General features: G+C 41.4%; 1 protein-coding gene across 1 annotated transcript; it reads left to right on the forward strand.

Annotated features, from left to right (window-relative positions):
• The first annotated feature begins 1,112 nt into the window (after positions 1-1,112).
• On the forward strand, positions 1,113-17,962 carry mrasa (muscle RAS oncogene homolog a). The gene is made up of 6 exons (XM_071532989.1): positions 1,113-1,252; positions 8,869-9,127; positions 10,255-10,408; positions 11,723-11,822; positions 13,270-13,349; positions 14,205-17,962. The coding sequence occupies exons 2-6, from the start codon at positions 8,935-8,937 to the stop codon at positions 14,302-14,304; spliced, it is 627 nt and encodes a 208-aa protein (XP_071389090.1). The 5' UTR covers positions 1,113-1,252; positions 8,869-8,934; the 3' UTR covers positions 14,305-17,962.
• The last annotated feature ends 801 nt before the right edge of the window (positions 17,963-18,763 follow it).

An 18,763-nucleotide genomic window follows, 5' to 3' on the forward strand; every position in this document is an offset into this window, starting at 1 on the left:
CTGAATCATTTTCTAATGTGTGCACGCACACACGCACGCATGCACGCACACACGCACACACACACACACACACACACACACACACACACACACACACACACACACACACACACACACACACACACTCACACTCACACTCACACACACTCACACACACACACACACACACACACACACTCAGCCCTCCCTCTTTTCTCTTGATTGATCAGATCCTTATCTGTCTCTTTGACCTCTAGCTTAAACTAACAAAGGGACCAGCAGACCTATGTTCAGTGCAAAACTAATAGAGCCAATCTTTTGGAGCACAACAGGCCTAATGAATGTTAATGAAACTTTATATTTAATGAGGGTATGTATCACTATGTTTTGGTGTCAGGGACTGAAAAAAATGTTGTATTTTAGTCTTGGGGCAGGTGAATTCCCAGCTTCAGTGATTGCTTGGATTAAAACTAATATTAGAGAATAAAATAAGATAGAGAACTAGCCTGGAGTTCACCCAGCAACACCCAAAGGATCAATCACTGACCACTTGTAACCCTCACCTGTTGCTGAGTTTGTCTGTCACTGCATTCAATTTATACATGCAAGACTTTGTGCATATTGTTGCTACAAAAATATTTGCAACAACTCTTATCATGTAGGCCTATGCTCATTCAGTATGGCAGTGTAGAAAAATCATCATCATAACAAATTGCTTATTTGGGAATAGGCCTATTAATAAATTAGATGAAAGGCTGTCTTTTTTTTAAATCCTATCTTTTCTCTTAAAAAATCCTTTCTCTCTATCCAGATGTCCCCAGATGTAGAAAAGGCCCATTTGACAAGACTATCCCTTTAACCAACTCCTGCCGCGACATAACGGAACAGTCCATTTCACCAAAAAGGGAGACTCTTCAGCTGCTTCATGTGATTTCAAGGATTTTACACAAAAGCCTGAATTTTTAAAGTAGTTGATCACTTTATATGTAATTGTTTCCTAAACTTTGGTAGCACATTCTGCTATAAATGAAAATTTGACCGCATAATTTCTTAACAAAAAGACAGTCCACCCCTTTGGGGCTATTCTATTTATAGTATCAGCTGTTGCAATATAAAGATTTGCTACACGACGTATTGTTTCGCGGATGTGTGAAGCGCACTCCTGTCTGTGGCGAAAGGGCGGCGGTGGTTTGAAGCTCAGAAATAGAGAGAGATGAGGAATATGTCGATGTGAGGCAATTTCTTTGTGTCCGCGACAACGAAGCTCATTTCGGTAAGTTGCATTTCTGCTGAGAGAAATGGTCGTGAATATGTGCTGCAATTACCCGGGCAGTGCAGGAAACACCTTGGTTAAAATCCTAACGGTTACACTACTCTTAATATCAACAACTTGTTGTAGCCTAGCTTAAAAATCACCTCATGACAGCACCGTTAACAGTCAGGGAGAGATGCTCGTCTCATGTAAGAATATGGACGACATTATATCCCATTTGCGGAAATTGCTTATTGCTGCAAACTTCGGAGAAAGATGAAGCAACCGAAAATCCGTTATTCAGGGGCGGTTACTGTCGGTTTTCCATACAGTCGCTCACAGAAGAAGACAGGCCTTGCCTCGATGTGTCAAAGACGTGTTTTTCCGTTGGGATTGAACAAAAACACACAGACGTCTTTCCTCGTCTGTCATGGTCTTTCTCGCCTGTCAAAATGATCAATAATGAACCCACTTGAATTGACAAAACAAAGGCATACAACCTATTTATTTTACCACGATATTCTGTATGCTATAACACATTTCTAATTGCTAGCTACACACGATTGTGTCCAGCTGTAAACCAGAAATGATGTAAAATTTAAAAAAAAATTAACCGTTGGACAGAATATAGGGATTTTTCGTGTATCAGATCATAGGATGAGATCATTCAGAAGCACCAGTCAGTCTGCAGAAAGACACACACACACACACACACACACACACACACACACATACACACACACAGAGAGAGAGAGAGGCACACACAGGCATATTCATCACTATTAATAGCAAAGTGAAATCACCAGATAATTTGGCTATTAGGGGACAGATCCCTCTTAGCCTTTCATCATGGCTTCATGGAAATGTCAAACCCTACTGAGGATGATGATGTTGCTCTTGAGGATAATGATGTTGTGACTTTTGCAGCATCAGATGAATCGAAAGTAGAGCATGCTGCTGGATAGGCTCGGTGATGTTTCACAGTTTGCCTGTCTGTTTGAAGCCTTGTAAGCCTAAATGTGCCCTTTGACCAGGGGAAATTCCCCTTTGGATGAGTGGTACATGTTGGGTTTCCCACCCAGGAGACCTTGACTCTGAAGTGATATATTACATTTGTATGTGATTCATTGCTGCTTATTTGAATAGTTTCAACACCTGCAAGATACAAATGGGCACATGCATTTATAGAGCCTTATATGAAAGAGAACTCCGATATTTGAGAGTAAAATGGCGTAACTGCTTATGTATGGTGTTATAATTCTAAATTTGCTTAATTTCTACTGTTAGTCACCATCCTTAATGATGTTCCTTTTAGTCTATTATTCAAATTGAAGTGGCAGTATGGATGAGATTTCATTGATTAACTATAGGTAAGGGCATGGGTTTGTAAACCTTTTTTTGCCAGGGGATTCAATTGAGAAATTGCTTGTGCCCTTGGGAGTCAGGCTCATTCAATCAAACACAAGTCCTGTGATGTGGAGACCCAAAAGCAAGAGGCCAGCCACCCATTTTTGGGTCTGAAGCCATGGATTACAGTATGCTGAATTCATTGCAAATATAGTAGCCTAAATAAGGATGCAAACACCTAACACAGTCAGTGGTGGTTTCATGCTTTACCTATTGAGTAATACTGCATGTAGTTACTATTTTTGTAATTTTTTTCTGAGATGCGATATCTACCATTTGGCAAATTAGATCTGCTGTGATGTGATTTATAGTACAAAATTCATACAAATTATGGTATTTTTTTAATCTAATTTTGGATAGTAACTTGAATACTTGGTTGACAAAATGTTAACACTTTTATACATCAGATCTTCTGTATTTAAGAGATACTAGTGCGATGCTTGTTCGCTTTGAGCCCCGCTGCTGCACAGAGCGCTGTTCGCTTGTTTATTTAAAGTTTATTAATATTGAACGTGTCGCGTGTCCAATCCGACACTGCACATCCTTGGGTCCCCAGCAATACACCCGCCAAGTGTGAAGTAGATCGGACGAATGGTTCTCGAGATATGCGAAGGACACACATACAGACAGAGATTCCTTGCTTTATAGTATGATTGTATGATGAACATAATGGTATTTTTTCCCCAAAAAAATTTTACTTTGGAATTGAAATCTGCAGTATAGAAACAAGCATTTGATCATTCAATTAATTTCATTGATGTCCCGGGTTTCACTCATGACATTCTTGTGGCCTGGCTGGAATTTCCAAACAGTCAATATGAATGGAAAATGATTAGAATAAATTAATAGAAAGGTCAAAATAGAAAATGTTTTCAGTAAGTCACAGCAGATCAGTGAGACATTTGCATTGTGTGTGGATGACAGCTTAATTCACAGAGAAATTCTCAAAGCGATGCAGTATTATGAAAGACATTAGAAAATAATGCAACTTATGTCTAGATGTTATAGTCTTTCTTTCTTGACATTGCTGTGAGACTGGATACTGTGGCAGACTTAGTCATTGGGGATGACCCATAATCCTGTGATCAGTTATACAGTCAACTGCTATTTGCTTTGTCCTCTCAACTAAATGGCACGCCATGTTGAAGATCGCAGTGTGTCAGTGGTGGAGGAAACATGGTGAGGGGCCGTGGACTTTTGGGTCCCTCACTTTTGAAAATGAACAAAAATGATAGATTCTGTTTTTGATTTATGTGCTTATCACTGTGTCTATTTGAGTCACATGAATAATTATGTAATACTTTATTGATCCTAGGGGAAATATGTTTTCTCAGGGTCAGGCTCAGCTACAGAGCAGCACCCCTGCAGCTGGTAGGGATTGTCTTGCCCAAGGACACTTCAGCAGGGCCGGTGCTTGCCCACAACGGGGCTTGAACGTGGGTCGTCTGATCATGTCCCTACTCACTATGCCACCCTGCTGCCCCATTATAACAACCAGTTTGAAGAAGTCTGAACATATGTTTCTGTTTAGCATTGCTACAGCCTACTGCAACTCAAATGAATGAATCAGTTTGAACCATTGTCTCAGTGAGGAAGTGCGGCTCAGCTGGGCTGATTGTACGTCTATTGCACAGTGAATTTGTACTTTGTGTGAAGGCCATGCTAGAGACAGACATCTTGTTTTCATCCAGTGAGCCAAATTATTTTGTAAAGTAACTGATGCCATGCTAGCAAGCAAGGTGAAAGAAAGCAGAGCTGCATAATTAATTGTGTATTATTGTATTGGATTTTAGTTGCCAGAATTAATAATTGTCGAATATTGGCAATACTGAAACATTTCACTTACATTTAGAAGTTCACTTATAGGCTAGATGCTGACACAATATGCCAAACGTTTAGTAACATAACCTTCAAATCATCAAGACTAATTGTGATAATAATCATCATACAGCCCTAAAATTGACAACTTTGACAGGTGTTGAACAGTGAGGAAATATAAGAGGCTAGATGGTCCTGAATCAGATCTAAACTCACAACGTTGGGATCCCACTGTATTTGCCCCAGCTCACTGAGCTAACAGGACAAACCTTTATCACACTGTGGCTTTGACTCTAACTGTCGAGGTGACAAATACCAGCACTCTGGTATCATAGGACGAAAACATTGTGCCTCTAAAAAGTTTTCAGCTGTTTGGAAAAAACATTTTCTGGTTGACAATGAAACATTTTTGAAATCTTACCATGTGTTTTAATTGGGCTGCAAGAGCTCAGGGCCAAGAAACTTATTCTATACATAAAGGACCGAAAAATAAAAAAAGTCAAGAGGATTTCACTTGACAGGTACTCGGAGATGCATTCCATATTGAACTCTTTGAACTATGTGTGAATGATAGATGGCGGTAGATATAGGCAGTACGGTACAGGCTGGGGTGTGCATCATGTTCCCCCATGTTCCTGTTACGTGAGCCCTGTTGCTGCTTTGTTCCCATGTGAAGAGGGAAGACCCCATATCCTTTCCCAGGGCAGCAGCTAGCCACTTTTCCACAGCAGAGCCAAGATGGACTTTATGGAGCCATGGTAAAGAGAAAATATGACTAAGATTGGAAGTGCTTTTTGTGTAGGCTACTTGAAACAATAGTTCAGCTGATTAATCGACTCTGTTGGCAACAAGATGCAAAAAGAGTCACAGAAAATTGAGTGACATGCCAAATGAGTAAATCCTGCCTAGTCCTGGTTGGCCCTCAGTTGGAAACCCGATTTCCTTTCTCTTGGTAGTGACGGTCTATGAGGCCATAGGGACACAAACATTTCCTCTACCATGCTGCTTCCACTCTTTAGAAAATAGTTAAATTTGAACTTGTTTCAATGGTGTACTTTACTGTCACAGGTTCTAAATGGTGTTTCAGAGACCCACTCACCCCACCAGGTAGACTGTCTGAGGGAAATACTTATGCACCCTACTAGGTTTTGACCTGACCTAGCCACAGTTAGGCCATTCCACACATGGCTGGTGTGAAAACCACAACTGATGGGGGAGAACCTTATTTCATTAGTGCTTCTCAAGCGCTTCTCTTTTTGTCTTTCTTCAGAGAACTGAGAATTTGTCTGAGACAGTGTTTGTACGTTAAGAAATTTTGTAATGGAGTAGATCCTTAGTGACTTTGGCTGATGAGCTGACAGACTGTGAAGGCTTTTTAATATCAGGATTTTGGCTTAGAAATTCTTTGCCCAACTGCTTGGCTGGCTGACTGTTGCAGACTTTCTGACTGACTGGTTGGCTGGCTGTGGAAAGGAAGGAAGCGTCTTCCTTCCCTCCATTGTGCTGGGCAGGAAGGGACGGACTGTAGCCAGCTGACAGCTGTTTCCTGGTGGATGAAGGAGGAATGGGGGGGGAGTGGTGGTTGCGGTGGTGGTAGTGTGTGAGTGCGTCTTTTTGTCTGCCTCTTGTCTGTCTATTGCTGCAGTTTCATGAAAACCCTGTAAATCTGAGGGTTCAGTGGTAAAAGAGAGTACAATACAGTAGTTTAATATTAAATTTGTTAGCATTACCATTGGGGTTGGTAGGGAGCTTAAGTGTTGTTTCCATTTGCTGTTTTGTGCTAACAAAAAGGATTCTGTCCCCCCTCATCGTCCGCAAAGTGCCCTATGGCTATTATCCGTTTCAGTATGTATGGAGAGCTTTGAGTGCCTTGCCATGTTATTAAAATGTGATATTTTCACACATTCCACTAAACTCTCCCATCATGTCTGTGGATTGCCTCATCACCATATTGTGGTGTTTTCATGTCAACTTTGTCCTCATTTGCCCTCATCTTTTCTGTCCCTCAATCTGTTTCCCACCCTCTTTCTGTCTCTCTCTTCTGTTGCTCTCTCCGCACCCTCTCTGCACCCCCCCCCCCACCACCACACACACACACACACACGCACGCACACGCACGCACACACACACACACACACACACACACACACACACACACACACACACACGCCATCTCCCACCATCTCTCTCTGTGTCTCTCTCCCTCTCTGTGGCCAGCTGTGGTGTGAGCTACAGCTTTTTGCCACAACAGCAGGAGATCGCATGAAACAGAAACAAGAAGGCTCGCTGATATACATATCAAAGCCCCTTGGTCATGGTCCTAAGTGATTTGATGACCATGTTGTATTACTCAAGACTCCAAAAAATGGGCAGACACAGATGGAAAAACATTAGTAAAGTACAACTACTTTTCCCTCAGGTGTAAGTGTAGATGCATTTGAACTATCAAATGTCTAAACAGAAATGGAACTAAAAGGCTGTTTTTTTTCCTGGGGAGTCTCCTCTTCTGTCGGGTGGAAAAATCTACTCTTTCTTTTCTTCTAACCTCTCTGTAGCAATAAAGACACTTTTATTTTTGTTTTCAAAAAGCCATAATTACAAACTACAGTAGTCCATGTGTCTGAACCATCATATTTCTCTGCTGGTTCTGTGGTTATGGTGGGCTAGGAACAGCAGAGTCGTTGCTAGAGAGGGAGTTGTTAGCCTGGTTTCCACTACAGGGCCAAAAAAGGCTCACGTGGGCTTACTTATTTGCCCAATTTTCACCACACGGCCAAAAAAGGCTTAACAGGCTCACCAGGGCTTACCCATCTGCCTGGTTTCCACTACAGGGTCAAACTGGGCTAGCCAATGATTTTAGTTATTGGCCATGCAATTTCCCAAAATATTTCTGTGATTCTTTATCATTTTCTCTTCAGCCTGGATTTGAACCCGGGATGTCACAGTTATATGGCACACGCCCAAGACCTCTGATCCACCAGGATGCTCCATAAAGTAATGCTTTTGAACCAGTGTAAAGTTTCACAAAGAGAGTGCACAGCCTTTCTTGGGAATATCTATTTTTTAGTTTGGAAATACTAGACTGATGTATGCCTATTTCATTTCTGCTCACGCTATGTAAAGCTATGTTTTTAAATATTCCTTTTTTTTTTCATTAAAATTCAGTCATGATGATCAAGGTTGAGCCATTTACCCGCATGCTATGAATGCTGAGGTCCACTCTGTATACATGAATATTGATAAGCGTATCGGCAGAGGAAGGAAACTAATTAGAAAGTCGGGGAAACCATAGCACCACCTCAGGTACCCCTTTAGCACTGTAAGTGGGCTATCCGGTTTTGCTGCAAGCCTGAGTGATAGTGCTTTGGTTCTATCCTGTTTAAGATATCTCAGCGGAAGTTAACATGAGAACAGCTCTTTGCACTGGGAACATAACACATAACATAACATAGATGAAAGTAGCTTTTGGCTACCTTAAAGGTACAGTGGTTTGGTGAAACTGCACCATCCCTCCTTTCACAGGTGGTCAGTGACCAAGTGAAATTTGTTGGTGTGTATGTTGGCTATGTCCTCTATTGTCATTTTTATTACATTATTGCTTTATTATAGTTGGTATAAAATTACAGAGTTACAGTAAAGATGGGAGATAGAGGGCGATATGGACTGGATTCAAGCTCACAGCATCACAAATACATGTTTTGTGCCTTAGCCCGCTCTGTCAGATTGACACCCCAATGTAGTTATCCATCTTTGTTGTGTGAGACATCTCTCCTTGATGGGTGTTACTTTATTTGTTGTAGAATTAGGCTAATTAAAGTCTTGAGACAAATAACTGCAACTTATGGTTGAATTGTTTTTTTATTTCTCTTGAAAAGCCAGCAAAGCATAAAACTGAAATTCAAATAATTTGGAAGGTGAATGTTACATATGACCATAAACTAGACAACCTGCTCTGTTGTCTCAAACTAAGAATCTAAATAAAGTAAGGTTTCATATCATGACTCATCTGAAAACTTAATCGACTAGAAGAAGTCCGTTTCTCAGCTTTCAGATCACTGTGTTTTGTCGGTGGGCTTGGAGGGCAGTGAGCTCTCCCTCTTGGCCTCTCTTTCTCTCTCCCTCTTTTTCTGTTCTCTCTTTCCATCTTTCTCTCTGTCTGCTTTGATCCACAACTCTTGCCGTGGTCTGTGGTCTCCATGGTGATGCAACAAAAACCTTAACACCTCTCTCCCTTGTTCTCTCTCCCTCTCTGTCTGTTGCTCCCTCCCTCCTCCACTGTCAACCCCACTCCTGCTCTTTCTCTCTCTCTTCCCATTTATCTTTCCATTCTCTCCTACTGTCTCCCCCTGTCTTTCATCTCCCCCTACTCACTCTCTCTCCACACTTTCCCTCTCTTTCTCCTCTTATTTCAGCCAGGTGCGTCTCAGTAGCCACCTACTAGCCTACTTCCCACCTTTACCACCGTCGTCGCGGTAGCCATGGCGACCAGTGCGGTGCCAAGCGACAACCTGCCGACGTACAAGCTGGTGGTGGTGGGGGATGGCGGCGTGGGGAAGAGTGCTCTCACCATCCAGTTCTTCCAAAAGATCTTTGTGCCGGACTACGACCCCACCATAGAGGACTCGTATCTTAAACACACGGAGATAGACGGACAGTGGGCCATACTGGATGGTGAGTAGAGACACGTGTGTGTGTGTGTGTGTGTGTGTGTGGGGGGGGGGGGGTTGGGGGAGAGAAGAGTGTGTATCCAGGAGGTGTGTGTCTTGTGTTTGTCTATGATCCCACTATAGAAGATTACCTTCTCAATAAAACACATTCGGACAGACAGACAAGGGTCATATTGGATTGTAATGGTGAATAAGTAGGTGGGGGTGAGAAAGTAGAAGTTACACTGTAAACACATCCATCTATCTGTCTCTCTATCCATCAATCCATCTAAGTTGCAAATAATGCTGTTGTCTACACCAGCTCTGTTCAGGCGTGTACTTCAGCTTCATCACATGCCACCATCTTTTAACACTTCAAGTCTATTTTTTTTTTTTCTCTACCTACACGTGTAATCGCACCATTTAAAACCCATTGCGTAGGCTTTTAAACTCTTGAAATACCAGCATTTTGGTGTGTTTTCTTTCCAGACAATAGCTAAGAATGATCCCATCTCTCTGTGGTCATCTTCTGAAATCTTCTGGTTTCTTTTCCATATTCCTTTTGGTTTCAGTATCATGGACCAATGAGTGAACATTCCTGTTCATACTTTTATATCTTCTTTAACTTTTAATTACATTCCTGTAGTAGCTTTTTCAAAGTCATTTTTCCTTTACAGAGCTAACTATTAAAAATCACTGAAATAGTGATGCCCTAAGTAAAACAGCAACAACATCTCTGTGAGAGTATTATTTTTGTTGCATGCTGGAGAAATTTTGTCTCGTTTCATGGTCTCAAACCTTGCCTTCAAGTTCAGTGACTTTATTGTTGAAAATATACACCCATATCAATATTTGATAGGAAAAATGTACATATCAATTATGTAGGCCTATTCCAATTTCTGCTTATATATTTTGAGGCTATGTGCTTGATTTCATGCTTTTGAATGTGCAGCAATAGTCAAAGCATGACTAGTAAAACAGAACCAGTGTGGACACAAACAGAGGTCTCGTGCTTGTCGCTGATGTGCTGTTGGCACAACCTGTGTAGACCATGGGCAACACAAGACATATGTCCAAAGCCCACGTCAAGTGTATTGTCTGTGTGTGTTAGATTAAGGAGTTGGCAAATGAAATGTCCCTCCTTCTACACAGTGCTGGACACAGCAGGCCAGGAGGAGTTCAGTGCGATGAGGGAGCAGTACATGAGGACAGGAGACGGCTTCCTCATCGTCTTCTCTGTAACGGACAAGGCCAGCTTTGAACACGTCGACCGATTCCATCAACTCATACTACGGGTCAAAGACAGGTAGGACTGAGTCGTACAGAGCTAATACCACTTTCTCACATACACACACACACACATAATGAAGTAATACTAGGGTATGCTAATTCGGGTCCGTCCTGGAAAGGAGGCATAAGTCTTTAGTTGAATTTCACTGAACTGAAAGAGTTGAACTGAGTTAAACCAATCAGAAAAATGGAAGTAGGGCAGTAGGTCATTGAGTGTTACAAATTTAGATAAGATAACTTGTCCTTGACCACTTAATAGACCAAGCCCTATTTTATAGCAGTTTACATTTGTCAAAGTATGACATCCACCAAGCTTCCCCTTTTAGTTGCAGTCCAATCAGCTCACCACTAATATGGTCTAATGCTGCTGTAGAATTCTTTTCACCACATTGTGCATGTCCCTGTTGACAAAGAACAGACTAAAATTCAAAATGTCAATGTATCTCTTAAATGCTGCCTTCTCACTACATGACTTTTAGCCTGATTTCAGGCCCAACTTTACCATCCTGGGTCACATCAGGTTGAGTTTTGCCGACTCCGCAGAAATGGTTGGCGTAGACAGTCTTGTATTGTGAGAGGGGTTAAGGATTCATTCTCTTGCCTGAAGTTATAGACCAGTCAGCAAGCTAACAGTATTTAAGACCTGTTTGATTTCTAAGACTCAAATCTTGATAAATCTGGATCAACTCCTGTTGTGTGAGATGGACAATGACACACATCTCTCACAGACTGACAATAGCCAATAAAAACTGAGCTTGAGATGGAACAAAAATAGAAACTGGAACTGAGCATGTTGCTGTCTGTCCATATTTGGTGGTGTTCTATCTTGTGGTAACACAAAAGCTTGTGTTTCCACAAGATTTGAGTGTTGCAGAGATCTGCTGGTGAATCCCATCACAGACAGTTTGTGTAGGATGTGATGCTCTTTGTCATCAAAAAATGGTGCTCGTTATCCCCACCATGTCCATATGACAGACACATTAGAAATCTGCTTAAATCTGTCATTTAGTGTGAAATGCTTTCTGTTTCCATGGTCTGTTGGGATTTCAAAAGTTGGCATAAGTTAGATATTTTTTCCAGACTCAAACTGAACCTGTCAGATCCCATGTGATTCAGGCAGAAATTTCAAGTTGCAATGTGTGTCCTCCTACTCTTATGGGAGACCATTTTGGGAAGGCCTCTAAAACAGCATTTAGACCATGGAATACTTAAAACCCTTCATTGCAACCAATGCAAATGGTTTGGAAATTGGCTATTCAGTGGTAGGGAAAACCCTGATGTTGTGTGTAGGGTGTGTGAGTAATGTGTGTATGTATCTTCCTCCTCTTAGGGAGGCCTTCCCCATGGTGCTGGTGGCCAACAAAGTGGACCTGGTTCATCTGAGAAAGGTCACCAGTGAGCAGGGCCAGGAGATGGCTGCCAAACATAATGTAAGTAGTAGCCTGGTTTGCATGTGTGTTGGTGTGCATCTGTGTGTATGTATGTTTGTGTCTTTCTGTGTGTATGTGTGTGTGTGTGTGTGTGTGTGTGTGTGTGTGGGTTGGTGCACAATATGCATGCCGTTCTGCATCTGTGTGCATATATGCTTCTTGAGTGAGTGTGAACGTGTGTATGTGAATATGCACTTGTTTTTCTGTTTCTTTGTGTCTGAGTAGGCATTTGTGTGTATGTGCCTGAGTGTGTGTATGTTCTGTCCATGTCCCTGGGCAGGAGGTATTTGGGTGTGGGCAGAGAGAGAGAGCAGAGAGGGAGAGAGAACGAGAGAGAGAGAAGCCTCAGAGTTGCTGAGTTTGCATTCTCTCTGTGGTGTTGAGTGAGTTTGGTCCAGAGGGACACAGGGAAAATGACAGCTCACTCTGCTACACACACTTCCCTAGTCCACTAGTTCCAGGGATGTGTTTTTTCTCCTTTTATTTTTTATTTTGGATACAACAGCCCCTTTTTAATTTTATCAGTGGATGCCCTGTTCAAATTATGTGAACTCCCTGCTGATCAGCTGCTCATTGCTAAATTTAAAATGGTTTAATAGGCAATTTTTTCTCCAACATCAGTGTATTGGAAATGCCAGGATGTTGTAATTGTGTAAATGTGTTCTAGATTGTCTGACTAGACATTGGAAAAATACTAGAAAAAGGCATAACTAGAAAAAAAAACTACCCACAATGCTGTATGTCATGTGTGATAAAATGTTAAAATGAAGCAATCCCAGAGCTGTAAGGCTAAAGAGACATCAGCATTCTGGATTCAGTATGGTTTAAATGTAGTGTGGAGAAGTTTTCATCTAACACATAGTTTTTCACATATACAGTTACACTGTAACACGTTACAGTGTACCGCATGGTTAGTAGGTACGATATCTAGGATTGTTTATGTCCTGAGCAGTGTTTGGACACGGTGAATGATTCCTATTTTTTTAGTTTCTTCCCCAGTATTTTCAAATTTATTTTTCTGTGTGTTGTCCTTATCACATCCTTGACACCCATCAAATGATGGAATGTTGCAGTGAATACTCTGCTAGCGGGACACACATCTTGTATTGTATTACTGACAGTTTGTCATTTGTATTAAGCTGTGCCAATGACAGTTTGTTAACTACTTAGTGTTCAGCTGTTTCATTCTAAGATTTAAATATGCTAGCGTAAAGATGCAATGCTAATTCTAATGTTTCCCCCATTATATTCCTATGCTTTATACTTTTACTTACTTATTCACCTATTATTTAATTAATTGGTTAATTACAAATTCTTATTTACAGTGACCTGATATCGGCATCTTGAGGGGCGCCTCAAGCAAGGGTCAGCACAGGACAGCGAGTGCTTATTCTAATACCTCTTTAGCTTGTGCTTACAGTATGAATATTTCTGCTTGTTTCTTCAGATAACCTATATTGAAACCAGTGCCAAGGATCCTCCAATGAATGTGGACAAAGCCTTTCATGAGCTGGTCCGAGTTATAAGGTAATTCGAGTCTCTCTGTTCTGTTTTGAAATTATGTTCATGAGATAAAGACTGTTTGATGTATGAAATATAATATATAAGACAAATACACTTTCAGCAATAGCTTTTTATCTGTGACTAGCCTGTTTCAGCAGTAGTCGTATTAGCCATGTGCTTTAAAGAATGTACTATCTACATAATCCAGGCATTGCACCTAATAAAATCGGCTCCAATCAAGGATGCCTTAGAACAAGAGAGCATCATCCTTCCCCCTTTGGTTTCTTTGTTAACCAATGCACGTGTTTCTTTTTTTTTTTTTGGAGGGTGAGGGCAGTGAAATAGAGTTGTGCTTTAAAAAAAAAATGGCCGTTTGTATTCTAGCAGTGAAAGTGTTCTCAGGGAGAGAGAACGAGGAGAGAAAAATCCCAGAGCTATTTCCTGTCTGAACAGACGTGTAATTTCAGAAGAATTTGGTTTGTGTTGATGTTCTCTATGTGGTCATATCCTGTCTGAAGGCCTGCTGCTGTCACTAGGAGCAACAAACAAGGAGCGGTCGTGTCACAGTGTTTTCAAACTCAGATACTCACATATGCGACAGTTTGAGAATTGCAATGTTTCCCCTCTGTATTTATAAAAAGAAAATTATCCAGATTAGGAAGAGTTCTCCTTGTGCACATGCTGAGTCTGCAACTGACATAAATAACCACTCCTCTTTTCTTTTGAGTCCCCAAGACTGAGGAGAGTAGATCAGTGAATCAACATTGCCCTCGTGTGGTCAGATTATAGAAAGCACTGTACTTATTTTCATCTACATTTCACATATTTGTTCCTCAATATTTTCTTGTTCTTTCTCTCTCCCTCTCTCTATCTCCACAGACAACAAGTCCCAGAGCGGAGCCAAAAGAAGAAAAAGAAGATGAAATGGAGAGGAGAGCGTTCCACAGGTTCTCACAGGTTCCACTGCGTCATATTGTGACCTCCCTCATTCTCTGTGTCATTCATAACATATACGCACACACACACTCACCCACACACACATACCCTTTGGATGTCAGGGAACACTGCACCCTAGCAGTCGCCAACTACTGGAGCACAAAAGGGAAGGATGGACGATAGAGAGAGGGATGGAAGGAGAAGCCAACCGACTCGGACAGCGTTCCCTCAGCCTCTCGCGACGCCTCGGGACGAGTGCTGTGCCCTCCTTCCTGAATTTATGGTTCCCTTCAAGGTTTTGGATCCCTCCCATCCCGATTCAACCCAGAACAGCGTCCCTAAACTGCTTCTCAATCAAGTTCAATTTCAACTTTATTGCCACAGAGGGCACAAGACTGGAGACTCTGGGGGAAATGCGATGAGATCAGAGTCATCGTGATGTTGGAACTTGTGTCTCCTTCGGAAAGGGAAGGAAATGGCAGGAACTGGAGGCTCAAGGCGCCTTGTTAACAGGGATGAGTTCATTTCATGATCCAGCTCCACAGCTATGTGAAATCTCTGGATAGGCTGTTTTTGGTTCTCTGTGCTGAGGTGGCGCTCAGAGGGAACACCTAAAGGGCCGGGTGAATGAACAGAAGAGTGGTGACAGTGTGGTTTTGGGGGAAACCTATGAAAATTAATGTTTTGTGCTGTTGTCGATGGGTGACCTGTGAGTTCTGTGAGTATAGCGTGTACATTGTGGTCATGTGATGCTATATGGTTTTGAAAAGTCAAATCAGAGGCGAAGGGGAAGGGCTTACTGTAGCAAGCAAAAGAAATATGGCTGGATGCTGAGAAAAAACGTGTCAAAATGGTTGACCTGGGTGAAACCTATGATCATATCAGCTGATATTGTTGAATAGTTGTTTAATTAATGGTGAAATGTGTAAATGCCATTCATTGATTGTAAACGAGAGTGAGATTGGTTGGTGTATGTTGTTACACCTCATGTAAAACCTAACAGGGCTTAATTTTTCTAGCTACCAACGCTGACATCTCAGCGGCCATGTTTACACAGACTTTGATTTTTTTCCACCATATTACATACAAATCAGACCCCTTTTCATCAAGTATGTAAAAATAGTTATGATAACCTTAGTGTAGGTTGCCTCTTCAGTCATTGAGATGATGATCAAGATGATAATCCTTGACCAGTACTGTATGAACAATGGCCCTGATTTTTTTTTCCTTTGCTTTCTTAACAGATAGATTCAAAAGAAATCATGTTCCATATGGTTTTTGTATCTAGACAGTATTGAAAATGTCAAATCTAGTGGCAAAATAAAAATCATAAAAATCAGATTATAGGTGGCAATATAAACCAATTCAGAGCTGTTTCACAAAGGATTTGAAGGAAATCTTTGAAGAGGTAGAATAGACAAGGGATAATGAGGGCTACACGTTTCACATTTGAAACGGGCTGGAGAAGCTGTTTTGCACTGGCCACTAGCCAAATGATGTGATGTCACTTCATTCCAGGGCTGTAGGACAGAAGACTCTGCTTTCTGTAGGTTAAATGGGAAATAAAAGTGCTTTTTGCATTGCAGGTTCTGCAGGGATAACCCTAGGCTAACAGTTTGTGCAGGCTCATTTAGCCGCTTTTCACACTGCACCAGTTAATCCAGGACTGTGGTCTGGGATGATGATGTTAACCATGCTTACTCCTAGATAAAACTGCTCCAGCTGGGGTCTCTAGTCCTGGGCTTAAGTCAGAGTTTGCCCAATTTTGAATGTGCCAGTGTGTCACTCCTGTCAGCCCAGGGCTAAAAGCCATGTTAGCCTAGCTAGTGACTAAGTTCGGTTTTAAGGGGACCACAAACTCGAAGCAACAAGACATTCAATATGTAGTCAGAGAGGCGGATAGGAGTGTACAATTTAATAACCTATGAAATGGCTTGTACTGTTAACGCACTAAAAAAAAAGGTTTTGGGGACTTTTTTGTCTGGATGAAAATCGTCTCTTGAAGGAATAAGTTTTTGCACTTTTAATAGAATTTCTGACTTTCCTATTGGCATGTTGTTTTCTTTTCAAATCTGTAAATGAAAGGGAAGGCATGGTCGAAATACTCTGAATGTAAAATCAGCTATAACAAAACAAGCAAATAGAGTTGTAGCCCTATCTGCCTGTGTGTGCCTGTTGCCTTGGAGGGACGAGTGTAACAGAGTTGAGATTCGGATTTTGGATTTGATTTGATTGGTTATGGAGTTGGATTTTAACAGTTCTCAAAGTCTTGGAAACTGTAATTGCATATTTGAAATGAAAATGTTGAATTGATTAAGAAGGTTGAGTATGAGAGAAATTAATTTATTGAACTGTAAAGGAAATCCACCTCCAGCATGAAAGGAATACATACAGTATTAGTCTACATTGTTAAAGGGACTACAGAAAGGTCAAAAGATTTTTCCAGAGAATTACTCAAACATGGAAGTACTGGTTGTTTGTCAATGAAGCAACAGACTCTGGGCCAGGGGGAGGAAAAAAAGAGAAAAACAATGAAATGTGTTGATGAAAATGTTATATCATGTATGTTTGATACCTTTTTGTATTATTGACATGATTCTTGCAAAGTGTTTTTTAAACAACTGAATAATTTATTACTGTCCATGTTACCTCAGTGTGTCCCAGACCTGGACAAAAACTCCTTTTTAATTTAATTTTTTTTTTTTTTTAATTAAGCTCTCTGTTTTTCATTTACAGCAGTGATTCTTACACTATAGATTGGGACTCAAACTGGGTAGGAGGCCTTTTGCCTTCGGGCCCCCACATTATAAGACTTGTAATATGCTTTAATGAGCCCGTGGGCCGAGGTGAAGAGACAGAATTTACCCAGTTTGGGTCCCGAGCTGAAAAAGTTTAAGGATTTACTGATTTACAGGAGCCTCATTGGGCACTTGGACGGCCTCAAAAGTGGAAATGTAAGCCACACCAGGGTCAAACCAAAGATTGTATATCAGGAGGATGACGACCATTATGAGCCTAAGGAACATTTGTAGTCCTATTTCTTATTATGGACCCACTTGCCACTTTCAATGTTCAATGTCCGCTTATCGTAGTAAGCAGACCTAGCTCAGGTACCACCCTAGTGTCTCTGAGTGGACTATTTGACTTTGTTTCTGGTTTGAGGTCCAAATTACAATTTGAAATGGATTCTGTTCCTTTTCTTGAATTGATTGATCCTGGCTGGCACAAAGAAACCAGTTGGTTTGTCCCACCAATCTTGCATTTCAGGCAGACCAAAGCAGATGCTCAAAGTGAGTAAAACCAATCATTTGACCCTGGTCTATTTGCAAGCTAAATTGAGCACACTTTGACTTTTTCAAATGTTAGAGATGTATTTTAGTTGCTGCTGTCAGACAAAAACTTCATCTCCAAAATGCTGGCTTTTCAGCAATTTAGAAAACAGCCTTTTCAAGTAGCTACTCATGCACTCAAGTTATACAGTGGATTTCAAATGGGTTCTGTGGGTCATGAAACTTACTCAACACATAAAGGACCATGTGAACTTTAAATTTGGATGATTGAAAACAAAATTTGGAGTTGCCGCACCACGGCCGTGAAATGTGTGTTTTTGGCCAGGTCTGTTGTGTTCTAACTGGCTGTGTCAGACTGAAGAGCTAGACGAGGCACAAACAAATAAACTGTGGCCTTTCTATCTAGCCTCAGGGGTCGATTATATTTCAATAAAGAAATACAAGTATTGTGACTCGACTGCTCGATTCTGACTGCTTTATTTTACACGGGAGGATGGATAGGTATACAAGATATTAAAATGTGTGCAAGCATTAGTTCTCTCTCTCTCTCAGCCAACACACACACACACACACACACACACACACACACACTCTCAGGCTGTTGAATGGTCTGTGAAGACAGCCATGCTGAACTGCCACAGCGAACAGACCTACACGTGTTTCGAGAGTCAACTTACTTGTTCAGCAGAGACTCCCCTCATTAATCATCTCAGCCTTCAAGCTCCATTGGCTTCAACACTGTTAGAACGCTGAAAGCTCCATTTGGCTCTATTGATTTCCATCCCTCTTGGAATTGAGGCAGGCTGGCCCGCAGAACAGGTACTGCACCTCTGCCATCGATTTACATTCATGTTCCTATCCAAATAACATCGGTAAGCAGCGGTGCTCCACCTAGGGACTAGGGACATGGAAACTCTTAGGAACCCCCTCAAGACCGTCGCAAGAATTTCCATCCTCCAGTAAAAAATCAAGTGAAAATCACCCTGACCAGCTAAAAAGTTCACCATTTGAAGCACGGATGTCCAAGTCAGCTGTGAGTACGCATCCCTTTGTTTTCAAGCCAAAAAAGCTTGAGAACGATTGAACAGTGGAAGGTCTATCATATTTAACCCTCATTCACCAAAGCAAGCCGACTAAGAATACATTCCTATAATCAGCGATGACTTGGGGTATTAGAGGGTGACACATCTCACATCTGGGCACAACTCAGCG

This window comes from Centroberyx affinis, unplaced genomic scaffold (assembly GCF_046629955.1).
Source record: "Centroberyx affinis isolate AG114_WGS23_722 - 3 ecotype Tasmania unplaced genomic scaffold, CSIRO-AGI_Caff_v1 ptg002305l_1, whole genome shotgun sequence".
Lineage (NCBI taxonomy): Eukaryota > Metazoa > Chordata > Actinopteri > Beryciformes > Berycidae > Centroberyx > Centroberyx affinis.